This window comes from Tasmannia lanceolata, unplaced genomic scaffold (genome assembly GCF_043159265.1).
Source record: "Tasmannia lanceolata isolate RefF3 unplaced genomic scaffold, GAP_Taslan_0.1 ptg000013l, whole genome shotgun sequence".
NCBI classification, from domain to species: domain Eukaryota; kingdom Viridiplantae; phylum Streptophyta; class Magnoliopsida; order Canellales; family Winteraceae; genus Tasmannia; species Tasmannia lanceolata.
In genome coordinates this window covers 50179995-50189513 of record NW_027518690.1, presented here as the reverse complement: position 1 = coordinate 50189513, position 9519 = coordinate 50179995, and the positions used below count along the sequence as shown (strand labels likewise).

The 9519-nt window shown below is 39.6% G+C and overlaps 1 protein-coding gene across 1 annotated transcript; it reads right to left on the bottom strand.

Moving 5' to 3' along the window:
* Positions 1-407: 407 nt before the first annotated feature.
* Positions 408-5612, bottom strand: LOC143890484 (Plant invertase/pectin methylesterase inhibitor superfamily). Its single transcript, XM_077395186.1, has 3 exons — positions 4515-5612; positions 3651-3784; positions 408-1352 (listed from the first exon to the last, which is right to left on the bottom strand). The coding sequence occupies exons 1-3, from the start codon at positions 5501-5503 to the stop codon at positions 655-657; spliced, it is 1821 nt and encodes a 606-aa protein (XP_077251301.1). The 5' UTR covers positions 5504-5612; the 3' UTR covers positions 408-654.
* Between the last annotated feature and the right edge of the window lie 3907 nt (positions 5613-9519).

The following is a 9519-nucleotide window of genomic DNA, read 5'->3' as shown; positions in this document are numbered from 1 at the left end:
TCCATAGGATCATCCCAACCCTACGATTTGTTGAGGCAAAAATGGACGTGTAAAAACCTTCACAAATCTGTCCATTTTTGCCTCCACAGTTTGAAGGGTTGAGATCATCCAATGGAACTGATTTTTTGGGCACACCCTATCAATGTGAGGTCCTATCAATTGAATGGTTTGGATCACCCAAATAATGTGGGCCCACTGTATTTTAAGCCGTCGGTGTAGCTAAGTTAGCTACACGTATGTGTAGCTTCACTTAACATATATATATATAGAGAGAGAGAGAGAAGGAAGCTCAGTACCATTTTTATCTTTACACTTCAAAGTAGAAAAAACCATCCTCTTATGTGAAATGCAAAACCAATATTTTTGCAGACCATTCCCCCATTCTCCATTATATTATAAGATGTGAATTGCTTGAAGCTATGAAAAATTTAATTATTTCAATGGGAAAATTACAAAACAGAAGAAAGATAAAAAAATTGTAAAATTAGCTATCCTTACAAGGAGGTAAACAGAATGACACAGTCCACTTAGCAAATGGAAAGCCTGTGGGCCCTGCAGCAATTATTTTCCTTTTATAAAAGTAAAAATAAAAAATATATATCCAAATATATATTTTTTAAGAAAAAAAAGCTCCCCCTCCACTATACATGTATCTCAAACTGATAAACCCGCCACAAATGCAACTCCGGTCGATGGCAACCATGACGAGCCGTATATAAATTGTGCCACGGTGAACTTGCCCGCTTCTACCGGCGACGTAATGACCCGGTACCCGGGCCACTTGACCCTCTGGCCCACGGCCCCGCCCGGCCCATAATTCATGTACTCACCATAATACAATGTGTCAAGTGCGAATGTCGCGTTCCACTCGAGCCACCCTGCCGGGTTTATGTGGTCACCCATGTACGACATCATGTACACGGTCCGGGAGTACAATTTCCACGGACGGCCGAGATAAGTCGAGAAGCTCGATTTAGATGCCTCGAGATCTGTGGTCGGGACCACACGGCAATTGTGGATGGAGATGCCCGTGTTTTGGTTCGGGTCTTTTCTATTTTGGGCGGTGATGGTGTTCTTCTGCATGAGCATGGGTTTACGGGCGTAGAGGCTACAATTTTGAAAGACTACAGCAGCATTGCCAAAGATGAAATCTACAGTCCCATAAACGTCACATTCTCGGAAGAATTGACGCTGGGAATGGACGTAGAGGGTGTCTTGGTAACCAATTACGCTGCATCGGTAGACCACCGCGTGGTCGGCCCCCACGCGGAGGGCCACTGCCTGATGCTTGGCGGGGCCTGCCCAATTCTCGAATGTTATGTCACGCGCGATGAACCCGGCTCCGGTTGCAGCTGCGGAAGGAGAAAGATGGATGGTCCAGATTAGTAATTTCGAAAAAAAAATGAGATCTTGTTTTGATGGACACACTCCCTCTCTATGTTTCTCGAGATCAATTGTAACATGAAATTTTTGGGTCCCACACGCGGGCATATTTGTGCAACCGAGACCATTGATCTTGCAGTGTGAGGACATTGATCTAAAACTGACCGTCTCAATCCAGTTGTTCTCCATTTCTAAAGAGTTCAAACGTACACCAAGATCCTGTTTGGATTGTAGAAAATAGAATTTGGAAAAGAATTTCCTTTGATATGCTTGGATGCAAGCAGAGGGGAAGGAAAATGGACTCTCATTTTTTTTTTCTTTCCTTTTCCTCTTGATTTTTGAGGAATATCAAACTTTAAAATGATAGAAAAAGAAAAATACATCCTTTTATTTTGATTTTCTAAATAATTATTGGTGTAACCAAACGGACCCCAATGTATGGATGTAGGGAAACATTTCTTGGCAAATTTTTTCCATAGAAAATAAATTATCCTGCGTTTGGTTAATTAACTAGTTTTCATGAAATAATTTTTTCCAAAACTGATGTGAAACCCATACAGCCCATATGAAAAGCAAAGGCCCGGAGGATGCGCAGTGAAATTAGCATTTCAGATAATGCAAAAGACAATAATAAGGTCATTTTCTATCTGCCACCCATATCAGTACACTGCACATGGCTACACGTACAATGCTCCAAACCCTATATCAAATGTGGCTCACAATGAATCCCAACTATCTGAATAGCTGCCTTCGAATGACCCCATCTTCATTGGAAATCTCATTTTTTTTCATATTTTCCAAAGACCCAAGTTTGGTTTCTACTCACCCTGTTGCACTTTTAAAAGGCCCACATTCAGGTTATATTGTGCTAACATTTTTTTTTTATATATAAAAAAACTATAATAACCTTGATTTTTATAATTCAAGCATTTTTGTAAATTAAAGAATTTATCTCTTTACTTGATAAGGATACTTTTGAAATTATATAAAAAGCATAACCTTAGTTATAATTTCTAAGTTTACGAGGATGTTTTTACATATATTATACGAGAATTTATATGATGCCCGACTGTCAAAACATAAAGGGCAGATATAGACAAAACCTGCTGCCTTGATTTCCGAACCAAGGAAAAGTCAAAAAAGAGGTTTCTCTTGGATTAAAAATCAAGGGAGAGATGGTTGTCTCTCTCTGCCCTTTATGGTTTGACGGTCGGGCACCATATAAGTTCTCATATTATACAAGGTTCATGGAGAGATGTCCTTTCTTATAATATAATGACAAACTAGAGATGGAATTGAGTCTAATGACTAGGGGTGGTTATTCGGTTATAACTGAACCGAAATAACTGAAATTTTTTCAGTTATCAAATTTCAGAAACCGAAATAGAAATCAAAATTTTTAAAAACCGAACCGATTAAAAATTCCGAATAGTGGGAGAAAAAGAGGGAGGAAAAGTAAAATCTTGGTTTCGATCGGAGGGCTAGGATCATCCAATCGAAATGATTTTTTGAGCACAACCTAATTAAGTTGTGATCAATCAAATGGACGTTTTTTTATCATCCTACGGAGTGTCCATATAGCACTCTTTTTTGAAAAAAAGTATGGTTTTTATCATAATTTCTGTTAACCGAATTTTTTTGTTGTTGAGATAAACGAAACCGAATAACCGAATTTCCAAAAAAAAAAAGCCAAAACTCAACCGAAAAGGAAAAAAACCGAACCGTTCATTATTCGGTTTATTAATAAAGAGACGAGTGGGAAATAGACAAAATAAAAGATGGACAAAACCATTTCCCAAGACAAATCCAGTGACCTTGTCGGAAAAAAATAGCAAAAAACAAAACATTCGCCCGTCCGTGTAGACCCGTGTTCTTTGAAGACTTTAACTTTCATCTTTGGTGGGGAGAAATGATATATTCATCCCTTTTTCTTCCTTGGGATAGCCCTTGTAGTGTGAAAGCGTAGTCTTACAACACTGGAGGAGGCTGTCCGAGGGGAGAAAAGGGGCCGAATATATCACCCCCCTTTCGGTTACTATAAAAACTGCAATACTAAGAAAGGGCGATGATATTTTCACCCCCTTTGCAGTACGCATTCGCCCCATTTTTAAATTTGACGTCAAAAAGCATTACAGTTGCACGCTGTTCACGTTATAAGGGGGCGAATGCGTACTGAAGGGGGTGAAAATATCATCTCCCATAAGGGAACCGAGAATTATGCAGTGAAGGAAAAAAAAGGGGAAAAGAGTTTTTGAGTGTGTTTTTACCGAAAGTAGCAGTGTGAAACGTAGTGTAATTATCGAAGACGCTTCTACCCGCAGAAATGACCGTCTTGCCCTTCCCGTCTCCTATAAACATCAGGTTCGTCTTCTTCCTCCCGACCTTTATATTCTCTTCGTACCTGAAATCCCCAACACATATTCTATCAAGACACCTTCTATAAAACAAGTACATACAATTTCTACATATTGTCATCTACCGGATGAGGCATTTTGGTAATAAACGATAAAATAGCTTATTTTCCCTTCAAAGGGAAGGGGTAATTCGGGGACAAATGGAAAAAAAGAAGGAAGAATGCTATGAAGATGATTTTTGAGGGATCTATCTATGAGTGATTCAACAAATGTATAGTTTAGATTATCTAAATCCGTGGCTCCACTTGTACTTATGTTTAACTTATTTTTTATTAGGGAAATGATATCAGCACAACCATGTTTTAATAGTTTACTTTTCTTGTCTTTTCTTTTTTAATGAGAGCTTTTTGAGAACTGTACAGCTCTCTAAATATTAAAAGACAAGATGCTTTAGTGAAATATCAAAACATGGTAGTGCTGATATCTTTTCTCCCTCTTTAATCCAAAATTAAGTGCAGAGTGCCTTCCCTTCTAGGATGAATTCACTCTGTATTTTTCAAAATGGACTATACAGACTACACCATAGGATGATCCAAACTGTCCATTCGATGGTTATGCCCCAAAAAATCATTTCCATAGGATGATCCCAACCGTCCGTTCTATAGAAGTTTCGATAGTGTGAGTCTAATTTGGAAAATACAGTGTGAATTCATCCTAGAAGGAGGTGAATTTATCACCGCCCCATATAATTTGTTACGTATTTTTGTGTGAGATTACCTTCCTGCCTTCACGTAAATAATTATGCGACGAGAACTCTTCTCCGGTGCCGCTTTAATCGCCTGTTCAATCGTCTTATACGTCCCGTTCCCATCCTTTGACACCACAATATCTGCTTGAATCGCCCCCAAATTCACTTGCAACAGCCTCCTCTCTCTCCTCCTCACCCACGCCGGAAAACCACCTCTTCCCGCCGGAAAACCACCATCATCCGACTCAAGCAGCCTCCTCCGATTCTGAATCGGAATTCCGGCAAAGTCATTATTCCCATTCGCCACCGCAAATATCGCAAGGCAATTACTCACCAGCTCAGCCAAATCCTTCAGTTGCTTCACCATCTGCTCCTTCACAAACCCCTCGCTTACGTCAGCAAGCCCCTCCGCACACGTGTCCTGATTAGTCAGCGCCGCACTCAGCCACGTCATCACGTCTTCCGGTGATCCCACGTGTCCTCCTCCTCCTCCTCCTCCCGGAGTAACGGAGAGGAGCGACTGAGACAGCTGATCCACGGAGTCATCTAGAAGCTCAAGGCAATCATCGTATGCCGCCTTGATACGTGGCATCATTGCCACGTTGGATATTGCCGATGCTCCGTCGAGAGCCTGCCCCACATGGTGTAACGTCATGTTGACGGAGATGTGGACGAGATCCCGTTCTCCGGCCTTGAGCGCGCCGGGAAATTGGAGTAGTGAGTCGACGCATAGGCTCGGGTATCTGGTTCGGCTACAGGTTCGGGATATGGCTTGAGTCGGTTTAGTGAGTATCGGCTCGGAGCCGACTGTGCCTCTGGCTCGTGATCGGACTAAAAGAACGGCTGAGATCGCGGATCCGGATAATAGGACGATGGAAACTAAGGTGAGGAAGATGAGGAGCTTTCGCTTTGATTTTGGACTTCGGCTTGGCTGGAACTGAGCCGGAAGTTGGTCCGGGAGAGGAGGTTCGGGTCCCGTAGCTGTAGACTCGGAACATCCGAGCCTGCCGTACCCCATTTTGTCGTGAGGAGATGTGGAGAAGAGAAAAAGGAGATAAAAAAAATGTGAAGGTGTAGGAGGAATTTAAATAGTTGCATGGGAGATTTAATGGTTGTTGGTGTGAAGTCTATTTCTTGACTGTGGAGCATTACACTACCTAGCTGGATTCAACTGCCATGAGACACATGAGAGAGACCTGATTTATTTAAAGTGACCTGTATTGGCACTACCATGTTTTGATGATTGCACTAGCTCATCTTGTCTTTCATTATTTACAGTTCTCAAAAGCCCAAAAAAGGAAAAGACAAGCTGAGTTTGTGCAATTATTGAAACATGGTGGTGCAATTATTATTTATTTACATGGCATTAGTAGTCCATTTTTTTACACAAAACCGTTCAGTCTTAGAATGGATGGGCCAGGGCCATGTATTAAAAAATCGTTATTATAATTAAGATGGTTTTTTATGTTGGGAAATTGATATCCGTACTCCTGTCAGTAAGGTTTATTTCGTACTTCTTAATTTGCTTTAACAGGTAGCTGCAATTCTCAACAGCTAATCAGATAAGTAGTTGATTAAGTGTGAGGTGTCAATATCACAAATTAATATAATAAAAAGTTTGCTTGGGATGGGAATTCCGTGTGCAGACACTTGTTGGATTTCCCCCAAACGGACAAATCTAATATCCCAAAATCCACAAAATCACGATCAAGCGAAGATAAGATGGATACCCGTCTACCTATTTCTTTCCTTTTATCCTCTCGTTTCTATTTTTTTTATTACCTTTATACCCTTTAAAAGATACTTGTCGTTTACTTGGAGACAAGGGTAGTACGGGGATTTCACCATAATTTTGAAATCCACCGACAGTTTTCTCATCAACCAGAGAGTGCTTTCCGTGAGTATCGTTAATGGAACTGCACAAAAAAGTCCTGGGCATGTTTGGCTACCAAGAATTTTGTTTTCCTTGGAATATTAGCTTTTATCTGTGGTGAGGGAAACAAAAAAATGCACCCAAAATATGATTGATTTTTTCTAGCCACTTCTCATCCTCTACTCATCTGTTCCCTCTCAAGTCTCTCCTTGTCCGACCCTTCTTCACCACTTGAGAAACTAGTTTATCATGAAAAAAAAATCCATGGTTGCCAAACATAGGACTAGAGTCGCACGCATTGGGCACGTGTCATGAATTAGAACCTCGTCTTCCTGGCAGCTATTTTGAAAAATGATTCAGGATGAAAGAATGATGTATTTTATCTCCACTAATTCTATGCTCGCGTTTGTCTTATCTTTTCCTGGTTTCTAAAATATTAGTCGCTTGTTTTATAACTACACCTCTCTTTGATTAGTCAAATCTAGATATTTGAAGTCCGAATTAGTTAGGATTCACTTGGTAGTATTTGGAACTGACTCGAATTTAGATCTGTTCTGTCGGAATTGAATCCAAAACCTAGGCATAGTTTAGTCTGATTGAACTTTTCTTATCGACAGCTTTACAACTTTGGATTCACACGAATGACACTAATGTTCTGCAGTCTCTAAAGGCTCTGTTCACTTGCGTTTATGGGAAAGCAAATCCCTGGAAAACAACATCTTTTTTCCTTGACAAGACCTTGACAAGACAGAATTCTGGTGTTCACTTGCTTTCCAAGGAAAATAGAATTACGCATGTGGAATTTCTACAATAAGTCAAAAAATGACATGGAAAAACCCATTTCCCCCCCTTTAGGGATTTTATTTCCGAACAAAAACACTCGGATTTCGTTTCCCGGGAAAACCAGTGCAAAAAGAAGGGCAAGCAACTTCCCTGGAAACCTTTTCCTGCACAGATTCCCTGAATTTCTTTTCCTATTGCCACGTCAATTACCGGAAAACATTTTCTTTTCCTTTCCCGGGAAAACAAGTGAACAGAGCCAAATGAAAGATAAGGGTCTCACTGACATCATTTAGAAATATTGTAGAAATGAAATCACAAAAAGATTGCATTTATCAAATGATAGAATGGTTAGAAGTATTAAACAAAGTGATTTTCAAATGAAAGATAAAGGTCTCACTGACATCATTTAGGCGTGTAAAGATCCAATCCTCACGCACTATTGACGTTCAAAGCTTTTGATACTATCATTCCCCTTTCTTCAAACTCCTTTTTTAATTAATAAAAAAATATCAAGATGTCGAAAAATACCCACTTAAGATGAAGACTAGGGGTGCAACTCGGGCCAAGTTGGGTCGGGTCAAGGGCAACTCTAGTCCAATCCGAGATAGCATACCTTCAACCCTAACCCGAACCTGAGCCGCCTCAGGGTCAAGGAGGGTCAACCATAACCATAACCATAACCATAACACAGCCTCAGAGTGGGCCCGACCCAAGTTGCACCACTAATGAAGAGCACATATTTTTCACATATTCCTAATGTTGTGAGAATAAACAAGGGCAATTCTGTTAACTCCTCTTTTAAACAGTATAAAATGAAAGAGTTCACGAGGTGCACCGAATAATCGTCATCCAAGAAGCATCCGAGATGACATATGTGGTGTTACGGTTTGATTAAATAGAATAAATTAGCTTACTCTCCGCCCCAAAAAAAGGAAGAATAATCGGCCTTTTTATTCGTCCCCCTTTCTGCCTTTTTCTTTTCAAAAGGGGACAAAATGGGGCAAAGAGATTCTTCGCCCACATGAGTTCATAATATGACTCTCAAAGAAAGGAGGGTAGCAAAACCTTTCTCTAATCATTAAGGCCTTTCAAAGTCCAATAGAGACCTACTGACACGACGAAAATGCCCTTTCTTAGTATGTTTAATCCCTCCAAGAATGGTATCCTCCAACCCCAGCTCGTTTAGGCTCCATTTCTTTCGACGTAAAAATGGACATAAAGTTTGTTTTATCTTCATTTTTACATCCATTTTTTACGTCGAAAGAAATGGAGCCTTGAATGTCTACATTGTTCATTGGTTGATAGTTGATACATTATCACAAATCTCTATTGGGTCTCCGTAAAATTTTCTAAATTTCTAATTTCATCGGAGTAGAAATTGGGATCCACAAAATAAAAGGAAGCATACTTCAAAAAGAGAGAAAAAAATGTAAAGATAAAAACATTACATGTGCGCTCACCAGCCTCTCATGCTTCTCCAAGAAAATGCCCTTTCTTAGTATGCTTAACCCCTCCAAGAATGGCATTCTCCAACCCCAGGTCGATTAGGCTCCATTTCTTTCGACGTAAAAATGGACATAAAATTTGTTTTATCTTCATTTTTACATCCATTTTTACGTCGAAAGAAATGGAGCCTTGAATGTCTACATTGTTCATTGGTTGATAGTTGATACATTATCACAAATCTCTATTGGGTCTCGGTAAAATTTTCTAAATTTCTATTTTCATCGGAGTAGAAATTGGGATCCACAAAATAAAAGGAAGCATACTTCAAAAAGAGAGAAAAAAATGTAAAGACAAAAACATTACATGTGCGCTCACCAGCCTGTCATGCTTCTCCAAGAAAATGCCCTTTCTTAGTATGCTTAATCCCTCCAAGAATGGCATTCTCCAACCCCAGGTCGATTAGGCTCCATTTCTTTCGACGTAAAAATGGACATAAAATTTGTTTTATCTTCATTTTTACATCCATTTTTACGTCGAAAGAAATGGAGCCTTGAATGTTTACATTGTTCATTGGTTGATAGTTGATACATTATCACAAATCTCTATTGGGTCTCCGTAAAATTTTCTAAATTTCTAATTTCATCGGAGTAGAAATTGGGATCCACAAAATAAAAGGAAGCATACTTAAAAAAAAGAGAAAAAAATGTAAAGACAAAAACATTACATGTGCGCTCACCAGCCTGTCATGCTTAATCCCTCCAAGAATGGCATTCTCCAACCCCAGGTCGTTTAGGCTCCATTTCTTTCGACGTAAAAATGGACATAAAATTTGTTTTATCTTCATTTTTACATCCATTTTTACGTCGAAAGAAATGGAGCCTTGAATGTTTACATTGTTCATTGGTTGATAGTTGATACATTATCACAAATCT